At 27.6% G+C, this 13,788-nt stretch overlaps 1 protein-coding gene across 1 annotated transcript; it reads left to right on the top strand.

Moving 5' to 3' along the window:
• Window positions 1-681: 681 nt before the first annotated feature.
• Window positions 682-9,345, top strand: LOC132936383 (D-glucuronyl C5-epimerase). The gene is made up of 10 exons (XM_061003103.1): window positions 682-1,154; window positions 2,793-2,964; window positions 3,643-3,765; window positions 3,958-4,132; window positions 4,226-4,453; window positions 4,559-4,728; window positions 6,838-6,978; window positions 7,076-7,263; window positions 8,678-8,951; window positions 9,010-9,345. Exons 2-10 carry the CDS (start codon window positions 2,833-2,835, stop codon window positions 9,274-9,276), a joined length of 1,698 nt encoding a protein of 565 aa, XP_060859086.1. The 5' UTR covers window positions 682-1,154; window positions 2,793-2,832; the 3' UTR covers window positions 9,277-9,345.
• Window positions 9,346-13,788: the final 4,443 nt, after the last annotated feature.

Raw genomic sequence — 13,788 nt, 5'->3', positions numbered from 1 at the left:
ATAGCTGGTACCAGTCCGTGATAGCATGAACTAAGATTAAGCTAGTTCATGGTGATAGGTATATATATATTTGTGATTGCCGCACTTTGCATTGGTAATAATGTAAAATACTATGTGCCAAAATATTAAATAAAATTACCACGGAATAAAACAATAATATTATGTGGCGTAGAAAACCAGGTACAATAGGTCAATATTATGATTCATAATTTAGATGGATAATAAATACCTAATAAAGTTAATTAAAGAAATGGTCGGATAGCCTCGGTGAGTGAGGCCCCCGCTAAAATTGAGCATAGACCTATAAACTAAGTAGTTTATAGGTCTATGGTCTTGAGGTCCTATAATATTATTATCAAGGAATCACGATTGCCTATACTGAAACACCAAATTGTTTATTCTGTGCCGAGCAGAGCACATCCTCATCTTCTAAGAACCGTGGTACCGAGTCTTCGCGTCGAAATAAAATAACAATACTTCTATATTTACTAATAGGTGACTAATAACAACGAATTAAGATAATATACCTTAATTTCTTAATTTGTGCTAATAACACTGCAGTCATAGAACTACAGCTACAGCTGTGCCAAACCCCCCGTCCCCCCCGTACTGTGACAATTTCTGGCAATTTTTTGCGTATATCAAAATCCAGTCTCGTTAGTCGTTATCAGTTATCAGTACTTATCATTTATGAGTAAAAGCGCACCGACCGCGAGTCCGAGTCATACTGCCAGCCACCGGAAAATATAATATTATTATTCATAAAATTACAGTATTATACACATAGTAACAAGTGAGAAAGTAACAACATTAGCCATCATCGTCCATCGTCGTCGCAATTTTCCGCTATGAACGGTCCGGCTGAAATAATATTAAAAAAGCAATCGTCGTAGTCGATCCACTCGGCCGACGTGATAAATATTAGTGAGGCGTACCTAAGTACCGGTTATTGGGCAATAGGCACTGGCGAGCTTTTTTTTTAAACTTTTATCATAACGATTGCTGTCTGACGATGGGCGGCATTTTGTCGTGGAACAATCGTCGCAGAAATAAGTAATAAGAATAACATTCATCATCCGCCGACGGCCATGTAAAATGATCGGACCGTCGCCATATTCCGCCCAACCGGACATCGTCTGGCTCCAATGATACAGGTAAACGGACTTTGAAGGCTACACATTTACACATTAAGGTATACCATAGCATTTGTCCTCACTGAGCCTACCCATACTTTCGGAATTTTAAAAACCATTTATGTATGACCACGGTGATAGGGCCAAATAAGTGCCTACAATCAGAGCTTTGTAATATGATTCATAGCTTATGTAGAATTATCATTGTGAGTCTCATCAACTCTTCTTGGATAATATTTAAGCAGTGGCATCATTTCAGTTTTTAATTGGAATGGGCAAATGTTTGACCAGCTCAAATAAAGGTACGGTTTCATTTACGCAGTTGACTGCATGACTGGTTTGAGCACCAGTAGTCTGCAGTCGACTGCACCGGTATTTTCTATGACTGCTGCAGTCAACTGCGGAAACGAAACCATACCTTAACTGAACCAAAAAAAGAAACAAATATCTTCTCTTCCAAACTAATTTCTACTTACTTTTTTGTCTCGATACATTTATTCCCATATTTTATAACTTAATACATGTCTGAGGCAGTTTAAAGTAATAAAGATGTGGAAAAGCTAAATAATCTCGAATAATTATGATATCTTCCTATCTCAGTGCAAATTTTTTTATTTTTCTAGTGGGGTTGAACAAATTAAATTACAATAAGAAACACGACTGCTAAAACAAATTTGAAAAATTTTAAATAGGTACCTTCCTTCTATAATAGAGGATTTTTCAAAATCATGGACAAATTCAAAAGTGATATCGTTTGTTTTTAGACTTTCTATAGTGTCTGTATCTATTTATTTAAACTAAGAAACTATAAATATTAATTATTAACATGAGTATAGTTTTATAGTGCTTACACAATATTATATTTCCTCAAAATTACCTAAATTATAGTTATGTTATTTTACCAACAACCAGCCCAATGATTTGACCGCTTTTACAATTAGACTGGGGTAAATTCTCGCCTTGCAAATGCTCAGACACCATTGAATTTAAGTTTCTTTCAAATACCCATAAATTCATTTCAACCGGGAATATGGACATTTTTGGCTAAGTTTTTATTATTACATAACTATATTAATTACACAAATGTCACGATAGTTCAGACTTAATATTATATAATAAACTAATGGTTTGAAACTCATACATTTTTAGATTTTCCTTTCTTAAGATTAGCTATCGAAAGACAGTAAATAACTTACTTACTTATTTATCTTTTAATAATTTAATGAATGTATAAAGTGTATAGTGTATAAGTAACTAACAATTTATTTTTAATTATAACCAATTCAGATTCCATATACCTACTGCAGTTTTAAATATATTCGATAAAATTATTAGTTAATTATTCATAGAAATATAAGATAATTCAATTAGGTACCTATAAAATATAATTCTATAAGTACCTATCTATAAAACAACATCTTTACATCATACTATTTTAATGAATGTGTAATTAATTTTTTTATGCCCAATCAATTTTCATACTGACTTACTGAATAAGGTACTCAATTAATAATTTATAAGATGATTAATACTAAAATAGCCATTAAATTGCAAAATATAATGTACTTATCTATAACATAAAGATTGCAATACAGTTAGATAATATTTTCAAACTAACAATTTTATGAGATTATTATTTAATTTGATTGTTTTTTGCAGTTATTCATCATTCAATTGTTCAAATGATCATTAAACCAGTATGAGATTAAACATAAGAACTCTCTTTTTAGTTCTTTCTTCTTTAATTATAGTATGCACATTGTCACTATGGTCCAATTGCTCAAATCAAACCTTTGATACATTTTCAAAGAATATTAAACCCAATTATGAAGTAAGTAACAAATTACTATAATATTTATTAAATAAAATAACATTAATAATAAAATCAGTATCAAGTGTATCAAAAATATTTGTTTTTTTTTTAATCAATGTCCCACTTATTAATTATTACTAATTTTGTATTAATTTTACAAAGATGTGTTTTTTTTTGTGTGTACACGATAAGTAGTTGAAATAATGCTTTGATTTTCAACGTCGGTTTTTTTGCCAATGGGAAAGTGAATCTAGTTTAGTCCAGTTAGGTCAAAATTTAAAATTCCTAGTAATTTCCAAAAGTGACGGTAAATGCGAGAATTTTTACGCAAAATCGGTTTTTGGTGTAACTCTAAAAAAAAATTACCATAGATACATGATATTTTCACTGAATGTTTATATTAGCATTTTCTATACACCATTAAATTCCAAAATATTTTGACTCATGCTGATCTATTTCTAATTTTTGATTATTATTAGTCAAAACACTTGAAAATTTAATACAAGCGTTCTATATTCTATATTATAAAATCAATGCTCAAATGCATTATTTAATGATGAATGTATAATAGATGGTTTCAACTAGGATATTGTAAATCGTAATACATAATATTTAAATGCTATATAAATTAATTACATTTTATTTAAATTTTAAAAATAAATCTTATTATCTTTTGTACTTACATTTTTTTTTCAGTCATTAGTTCAAAATATAAAACCAATAGACTGTCTCATTAATGGAAATAATGTTCATGTGGATTGCCTTATAAAAAACAACACAGTATATATTCCATTTTCATTTCTTAAAAACTATTTTGAGGTTTGTACTTCTTTAATATTATTTTCTGTCATTTGCATGAATGTATTGATAATTTATCAAACTATTTATGTTATTATATCATGTACTAATTGAAAGAAATCTGCACAAAACATTTAAGTCTATCAATTTGTTTATTAAATTGTTAGTATATAAAAACTACCTCAAATAAAATTTATTTTATTTTCTGTTAAGGTTTATGGAAAAATTATTGAAACTGATGAAAACAAAAAAAAATTCCATTGGTCACATAGCTATTCCAAAATATATCATCAAAATGGAAAATATGACTCTCGGGGTGTGTTCACAAATTTCCAAAATTATAAAGTTGAAGAAAGAGATCGTGTAAAGTGTGTTAGTGCTTCTGAAGGCAAGTTTTAAGTTACAATCAATCGTATATGAAATAAGTATTTAAGTATTTGAAATGTGGAAAAAATAATAATATTATATTTAATAATCATAGGAGTCCCAGTATCGACTCAGTGGAATCCTCATGGTTATTATTATCCAACACAAATAGCTCAATTTGGGTTATCTCATTATAGTAAAAATCTTACTTTACCATCACCAAAAGTAAGGGTCTTAGAAAATGGTCAGTTAAATCCTCTATGGAATGTTCCCAAAACTTCAAAAATACAAATAGCGTTCAATGCTCAAGTCAATAGTAATGTTATAGATTTTTTCAGTACAGGTATATTTAATTAATGTAATTTATGTTATAAATTTATAACATACTTTTTTAATTCAAACAACTTAATATACCTACTAATAAACCATTAAAAATTATTTTATTTAGATAAACCAATTTTGTTAAAAATTGACAGCAAAGAAGATTTTTTCATTAGTTTTGATGTTGCTTTGTCTTTATCAACAAGTAGTAGCATTGTTATTAGTATAAAAGAAATAAAGGATCAAGAAGTATGGAATCTGCATTACATATGTTCTAGAACGTTTATATTTGCAAAGGTAAAATGAATAATTTTTTGTCTATAAAATAAAATGTATTCTTGTTAATATTATGACATATTGAAATATTTCCTCGCAAAGCATTCTAATTTATAATTATTATCAAAAATAAAATATTTAATTTACAATTATAATATTATAGGGTATCCAATATATAGCGCCGAATTAGAAAACTCAATAAAACACATACTGTTTTTTTAATAGTTAGTTTTTTATTGTACAGTATGTCCCATAAGTCCCGTGTCACCCTTAGTATCTTAATGGAAAATCAATATATTTAAATGCAGTTTTTTTTTACAGTCATAAGTATGGAAATTCTGATTGAATAGCATAATATTAGATTTTTTTTTTTTCAAAAATTTTTTTTAGGATAATTTTTGAATTTTTGAAAAAAAAAATTGAATTTTATGCTATTCAATCAGAATTTTAATACTTATGACTGTAAAAAAACCTGCATTTAAATATATTGATTTTCCATGGAGATACGGGACTTCTGGGACATACTGTATAGTAGAACCTTGATTATAAAAAACCCTTTATTATGAACAAATATGAAATGAAATTTACATATCTGAACGTCTATAAGCCTTGAACCGCTTATACACGCAATCATGTATTTTTGTGTATACAAATTCAATATTATGAATAATAATAATATCAATATATCCCTGTCATAGTCACCAACTATAAGCTAAAAATATCAATATATTATATAATATTATATATGTTTTTCTGTAATATGTGTGGCCCGGATTTTAATGCTAAGTGTATCTTTTTTTGGGTGATCTTGATTTTGCATTTTGTTGCATATTTGGATGTTTTTTATTTTTAAAAGTTTTATTGCATATTGCATATCACTAAGAGGACGTTACATGGACATTTGTTATTTCTGCTTTACAAGTGCATAACATAACAAATTTTACGCTCAGCAGATCATGCTTAGCTCTGTTAGTTTAAAACTGTAGTGAATTGACCTCATATAAAATTTAAAGCTAAGATTATTATCTAGATCAGGGGTTCCCAAAATGTTTTGGTTTGCGGCGCCCTATTTGAACCAACCCTTCCCCAAGTCATATCATGACTAATCATAAAAAATAGAAAAATCAAAGTAAAAACCAGTAAAGATTGTGATGGGTAATATGAAAATATTTATTTAATTTAAATTACACATAATTTACACATTTGTATTTACATAATCGTAATTATCTCCGTCACCATGGTTGGGTTTTCAAATTTATTTTTCGATCATATAAAATTCTTCGGCGGAGCGGTGCCCCTGTAAAGACATTGCGATTCGTGGCACACCAGGGCACTGGGGCGCACACTTTAGGAATCGCTGACCTAGATTCTAAGGCATATGCTATTTTGAGTACTTGTAAGACGGAGACTACAAATGTCCATGTAACGTCCTCTTAATGACTATTTCAATATTAAAGCAAGTTATGAGTATATTTTAAAATTGCAAATTGTTTGTAGATCTTAAAATACTCATAACTCGTTTTAAAATTAAAATATAATAAAAAGCCTATAAGATGACCTAAATAATAATCTAGGCTTAAAAATGTATAAGATGTCAATTCACTTTTATCTTTAAACTAACGGAGCTAGACGTGATCTGCTGAGCGTAAAATATGCTATTTTGAGTACTTGTAAGACGGAGACTACAAATGTCCATGTAACGTCCTCTTAATGACTATTTCAATCTCTCTTTAACTATGGTATTCTTCAAGGTTTGTTTACATACACTTTTGGCTTTAGAAATCCCCAAAGAAGAAATCGCACTCAATGAGATTACATACATATCTGATCCATTATGAAAATAATCAAAATCAAATAACATTTAACAAAAAACCGCTATTATTAAAATCGGGATAACAATGGATACTAAAAATAATAAAGCCCATGCCATCCAACCGTTGTGAAAACAAATGATTCCATTTACCCTATATTTTTTTTTTTTTCAAATAGTATTTATTTTATAGGTATGCAGTTATAATAGTTCAAACATAGATTATAAATGTGAATTTATGATAAATTATGCAAAGATATAACATTTATTGTAGTACCTAAATACCATAATTATTTATGGCTGCTTTTTTTTTTGAATAGGGTCATAATATTTATCATGGAATGCATTGTGGTAGAGAATTTGGTTGGAAAAAATTGACAAGAAATGTATTAGTTGACTTACAAAAGGGCTTACATGTATTAAAAAAAACAACAACAAAAATGTTTCGTTCAAAATATAAGGTAGTGTAGTTTTTCTTCATTATTAAAATACCTATTTTTTTATGGGAAGAATTTAATATTAATCATGCATTGCATTTTTAATTATGATTTTATTTAGTTATGTGATTTTAAACTGTATGGAGTTGGATTCTTGGACAACCTAACACTCAGTTCTAGTGATCATATTAGTCAATTTTATGCTGCAGCACATTGGTTCAATAAACATCAAGATAAAGAGTCTGGAGGTTGGATTAATCCAGTTACTCGTAAAATATCTCCTGTTATCAAACCATTAAAGCCAGGCTGGTAAGTTTACTAAAGTGTTGCTAATCATAAAATAAATGTATATGGAATCAGAGTGAAACAGCCATAACAGACAAATGAAATAAACTATGTAATATATATATATAAGTATGTATATATGTTATCGTAAAAGCCCATTTACTAAACTCCGTTTGGCTAGAGAATGCAAGTGGGTGCCGACCAAAACTTATCTACTGCTGCGCATTTCCACCACTTTACCAGTGCGAGCACCACATGTGAAGCGCAGCTGTCGTCACTAAACTTCCAGCGGCAATGTTGTATACACGTTCAGGTACCCGGTGGTGTGAAATTTAGACCTTGAGACGGTGAAGCACATTCATTTGAATGCGCAAGCTACTTGCATTATCTTGCCGAACAGAGTATAGGTAAAGCTATAGGATATACTATTTGTACTCAGTAAATGCTTAAAATCATAATTTTATTCAGGATTTTACTAAACACCTTGTGTATATTATAGGATGTACAAATTGAGTTAGTAAAAGCTATGATTAACGCAAATAAAAATTATAATTATCAATTATATATTATGAAAACAAATTACTGATTTTATACAAAAAAAATTATTTCATTCTTTGTAAAAAAAAAGTATTTATTTGTACACAATATACTATTATGGCACTAACTGTTACATAATTGCAAGAAGTGTACTAAATATACTTACTATGTAACTGTTATCAGATTTGACTAACTCAATTTGTAATCCTAGGATATACACAACGTGTTTAGTAAAAGTACGAATAAGATTATTATTTTTAGCATTTACTGAGTACAAACAGTAAATCATAGCATTAACTAGTAAAACCTAGCTTTACCTAGTAATCGGGCTTTTACGGAAACATATATATATTTTTAATATATTAATTTAACTGTGGTCGGGACGCTGCTGGTTTTTTGAAGCACACCAACTCTACAGCTACTCTCTCAATAAAAGTAGCTCGCTATCACTACTTTTACGCTACATTTTTTTAAAACGTTCGAATTGAAAATTGGTAGTTTATTGTACACCAAATAGGTTGAAGGTAGCGACAAAATAATGGTAATTTATGCTACGCTAACCAAAAATTTCTATCATTTTAAAATGTTTCCCTACATTAGAAGTATTGTAGCAAAGCTTTGTCAATTGCTACAAATAAAGTAGCGTGCTACTCCCGACCACTGATAATTAATATAATCATAATAATTAAATTTTAAAAATTGATTAGAAAAAAGTTATTACATAGTTTGTTTATCATATCTGTCAGTTCTTTCTTTTACACCCTGTATTATTGATGACAATTTTATTGTAAAACCTAAGTTTTACTCAGGCACTAGCATATTAAAAAATGTTTTATACTTTGTAAGCTGTCAATATTTGCACAGTAATTGAAAAAATAATATTATTAATAATTACTTATAGGTTATCTGCTATGGGTCAGGGCCAAGCAATATCATTGCTCTCCAGGGCATTTTTCCATTCTGGTGGCAATGAAATGTATTTAAAAACAGCTCATACCGCTCTAAAGCCCTTTAAAATTTCAACTAAAAATGGTGGCGTTTTGTCTGAGTTTATGAATTTACACCCATGGTATGATGAATATCCTACAGTTCCACCAATATTCATTTTAAATGGTTTTATGTACTCCTTGATTGGATTATATGATTTGTTTTCATTAGCTCCCAATGGTTCAGAGGTAATTTAAAATGTGTACTTTTTATAATTCTATATTTCATACATCACAATAATTTTAGGTTTCACAAGAAGCTCATTCATTGTGGAAACAAGGTATGACATCATTGAAAAATCTGTTACCTTTGTTTGACATGGGGTCAAGATCAGCCTATGATCTCAGACATGTAACACTTGATATAGCGCCAAATATTGCTCGATGGGATTATCACGCTACACATATCAACCAACTATTGTTGTTGGCAACACTGGACAATGCAACAGTTATACAAACTACAGCCAAAAGATGGATTGGTTATATGAATGGTGCTCGTGCATCGCACAATTAAGTTATTAAGACACTAAGAGTATTGAATATAAATTTAGTAAAATATATTTAAGATAATTTTGGAAAAAAAGTATGGCTGTGACAATTTTTTTTTCCTAAATATGTTGCATTTTTAATTTATTTTATACTTTTAGGGGGAATGTGCATTAAAAAAAAACTAAATTTTTAATTTTTATTAAAACCTGTAATTTAAATATTGAAACTATGAGTTCATTGCAAGTATAACATTTAGTTTCAGTAAAGGGGTTTTTTTTTGTTTTAGATATGAAATCTATAATGCTTAACTCTATAATATCAATAAGTCATGTTGGATTTGTCACCAAAAATATTAAAAATTCAATAATTAAATACTGACCTAAGTTTAATCTTATAGTTTAATGATTTAAAACAAATACTTTGTTTAAATTTGATTGGATTGGTTAAAAGTATTGTTTATGCATTAGAAAATCAAATTATTGATTTTCATCTAATCAGTATTAAAAATAACATAATATAAGAAACAATTTATGAAACACTAGATAGGTTTTTATACAACAACGATTAATTTGAATTACTATTTTCATGGTATGAAATGTTTTGAAATAATTTAACTTTGGTTACAAAAGTTTTTAAATATAACTATTCTAATGGATTTATTATAGAAACATGACATATTATCGTTAAAAGATAAATATTTAAAAATGGTTTCATTCCTATTTTAATTTAGTTTATCATCATATACTTTTAAATATTAACATAGAATTATTTCATGTTTACAAAATATCAGGGTTCCTCTGTATATTTAAAATTGCAAAAAATATTCTTGTTACAGCTAAATCTTCTGATTTAATTTTTATAAAGATAAACTATCAGATAATTTGCCATTAATAAACATTTAATTATAATATTAACCTCTTAACAAATCATATTTTGCCAAAAACAAAAAAAATTATATATTATATAATAATAAATCAAACATTACATCATAATAGTATTGCATTTTTAGTAAAGCAAATTAAAAAAAAAATTTAGCACCCTGCAAGGAAAAGCTAAAAATTATAAATATGGTTTTTTTTTAGCGTGAAGGAGGTACTGAACATTGTCTATGAACTATTTTTAAAAAATACCACTTACAAACTGCCTTTTTTTCATATTATTTTGTAAACATTTGTCAACATACCTAGTTGTATATTTATATCAATATTATCACAAAAACCATGGTAACAATAATAAATGTTATAAACATTACGAAAATCGGTCAGAAAAAATGTGTAGCCTGCCCAAAACATATTTATATTAAAAATCATAAATAGTTATATCATATGATTATTGTTTAATTTATATACAAATAACTAAATTAGAGAGTTAATATAAAAATAAAAATACTCCTTGTATTGAAATCATATCTACTTAATCAACAAATTGAATATGTATTAATAAAAATGTTTAAAATAATTACAATTAGAAATAATATTAAATTATATTATTATAAATGAAAAAAAAAATAGTGTAGTTAATTAAAAATATATAGATTATTTAGCATTTTTTAATTTAACTATAAAAAGAAAAAGTATTTAGACTCGTATTATTTTTTTTAAACCGTTATATTTTAGTTTTAATTCACTTCCAATGAAAAATATGTTATTTTATAGTCTACCTATATTATATTATTCATGAAACTGTTGTTTTTTTTTAATCTGGCTGTTATATGTTTGTTTGTTATATGATTATCATATAGTGTTACAATTTACAAACAGAACCATTGCAAGTAAATTTATGAATACACTCCATTAGAATTATAGCGACAATCAAAAGTTATAATATCGCCTTATTTTTATACAGTTTATACTATTAACTTTATGACTATACACTATATGATTCCCATTGCTCTTAACTTGCCTATAACTGCACTAGTGATCTCATAAGTTATTATAAAATCTACTATGTATAAGGATAGTATTACAATATTGTTAACTATAGAAATTATTATAATATGCTCCATAACTATATTATAAAATACATAAACATATATATTTGATTTAAATATAAATATAAAGATTCCTCAAAAGCATGTCTACTATTATTAAATAAAAATTGTCTAAAATTGTTATGAGCGTTCGAAGTTCAAATTTTTACAATATTGGATATTCACTTGATTTCTCATGTACAGATTTTCTTATTTTGTTATTATTCAAAAACAAATAACTATAGATAGGTACTTGAAATTTGACATTTTCAATTATTTTTTTTTTTCTATAAACATCATTAAAATTTTATTTGTTGGGTCAAAACTGGAGAGAAATATAATACAAGGCTCCTGATATATTGATACATTATCAGTTGAAAAATATTAAAAATACATAGGCTCACATTTTTTTAATAATTATTTTGTACCTAGTTAAAAATGTATAACATTTTCAACTTGACATAACCCCTAAACATCCGTCAAGTCCCTCCTTTTTTAGTTTTGTCGGATCAAAACCCCTGCTCACATTAATGTTAGCCACTCCTGAAATAAATTTCAATAGATTCCCGCCTGTGATTTTTGCATAAATCCTTGCATTACCTTTGCCGTGATCGATGAACACAGTGGAGTGACAAAAATAGATATTAAATATTTAAATATTTATGTTATTATTATTATTATTATTATTAATAGGTATTAAATCATGTTATTTATAATGTTTATTATAATATGTTCAAGTATTTATTATTAGTCCACAGTGAATAGTATTATTATTAAATTAAGTTGACTATTTAAAAGTATTTTTTAATAGTTGTGGGTAATCTATTTTTAGTCCCAACTTCATAGATATCTTTACTAGTAAGGTATATGTAATATACCTTAAAGTGTGTTGCAGTAAGTTCCTGTAAGTACTGAATTTAATAGTCATAAGATTGCGATCAAACTTTAACAATTTTAATGCAGCTAAGTCGTTTTTCAGTTGATATTCATTATCTTAAACCAGTTTCTTATTTTGCATTATGGGGTGAAGTAAATCCAAAATATAAAGTTCTAATTTGAATAAAAAACGAAAACATGTAATACTATATTGGTAGGTATTTTCAACTGCTATATTTTCAACACATCGTTCTCGTTACAGTCAGTAGGTATATCACATAATTATAAAACAAACTATTTTGGAGGCCAAATCGAACCAATATTCTAATGCGTTTCGACTGGATTTTGTTTATATTTCAATAATTAGTGACCATTAGTATTCATTTAGTCAAACTACCTATATTATCGGAAGGGTTTTGTATATGGAAATTCAATGAATTTATAGTATTTATTAAAAATTTACGAAATAAAAATTATTTTTTAGTAAAATAAAGGAACAAAAAACACTATTACCATTATACAGTGTACAAATAATGAACATACAATATTATGAGTTTGTAAAACAATCTACTATTTAATGCTCCAGATTTAATAAAATTAATAATTTTAACAGATTCACTAAGAATTTTATTTAATTTACATTTTTTTTTTAACACAAGTGGCTCTCTGTGAAGCATACAATGAGTCCATTCGGCATCTGGGGCCTAAAATAATATAAAGATTACTAAAAATGGATTGATATCCAATGTAAAATCGATATCATATATTCTACAATACTAGTTGGACTTCACATTATTATTTACAGATAAATTACTCTATAATACTTTACCAAAGTTGTATTACCGACTTACATAACTACTACTACACAGTACTCACACGTCTTGTTAGATCATAATAATATACTATGTATGGTGCATAGACATATTAATAATAACATATTAGACATATTAATATTATTATAGACATATTAATAATGTTTATGGTATGGAGTTAATGCTCGTCGCACATTTATCCTAATAACTGCATTCTCCCTGAGAATTTATGAGTGATAACCAGTGATACATGTGATAACGAGTAATAAATATGTAACGAGTATACTCGCGTATGCAGTATACTCGCAGATATTTCGTCAGACTCGTCGCTAATATGTGCATCCGTAGTATATAATATGATCTAATACTCTAAGCACGTCTCCTCTTGTTAATTATCTAATAATTATATTTAATTTATATTTTATATTTATATTATATTATATTTACATCTAACGCGAAGGCCACGGTCGGCAACCGTAGATTGCACAATATTATTAGATACCTAAACATTGCCCCTTATAGACACGAAGATGGCCCTTAATCCAGACTTGGTATAATCTCAATAGTCAATAATAATCATAATTATTATTTATCCGTCTTGAACTTGAATCTTAAATAATAGTAATAACTAATAATATGTTATTTAATTTTTAACGCGTTGCGGACATGACGGCTAATTACTGTAATTTGGTAGTCACTCTAATTGGGAATAATCTATAGATTTTTAGATTTTTTTTTTTGCCCGAATTGTTAGTAAGTTACAATAGGACACTAGATAATTTCCAATATGGTGAAGTCATAAGAAACACAACTGCTCTAGCAGTCATGCCACTTTACGACTTTTTATATACAACTGCTATACCAGTCATGGTCATATTGC

The sequence above is a fragment of the Metopolophium dirhodum genome, chromosome 1 (assembly GCF_019925205.1).
Source record: "Metopolophium dirhodum isolate CAU chromosome 1, ASM1992520v1, whole genome shotgun sequence".
In the NCBI taxonomy this organism is placed as follows: domain Eukaryota; kingdom Metazoa; phylum Arthropoda; class Insecta; order Hemiptera; family Aphididae; genus Metopolophium; species Metopolophium dirhodum.
The sequence above is the reverse complement of the archived record's forward strand: the minus strand, read 5'-3'. Positions and strand labels throughout refer to the sequence as shown.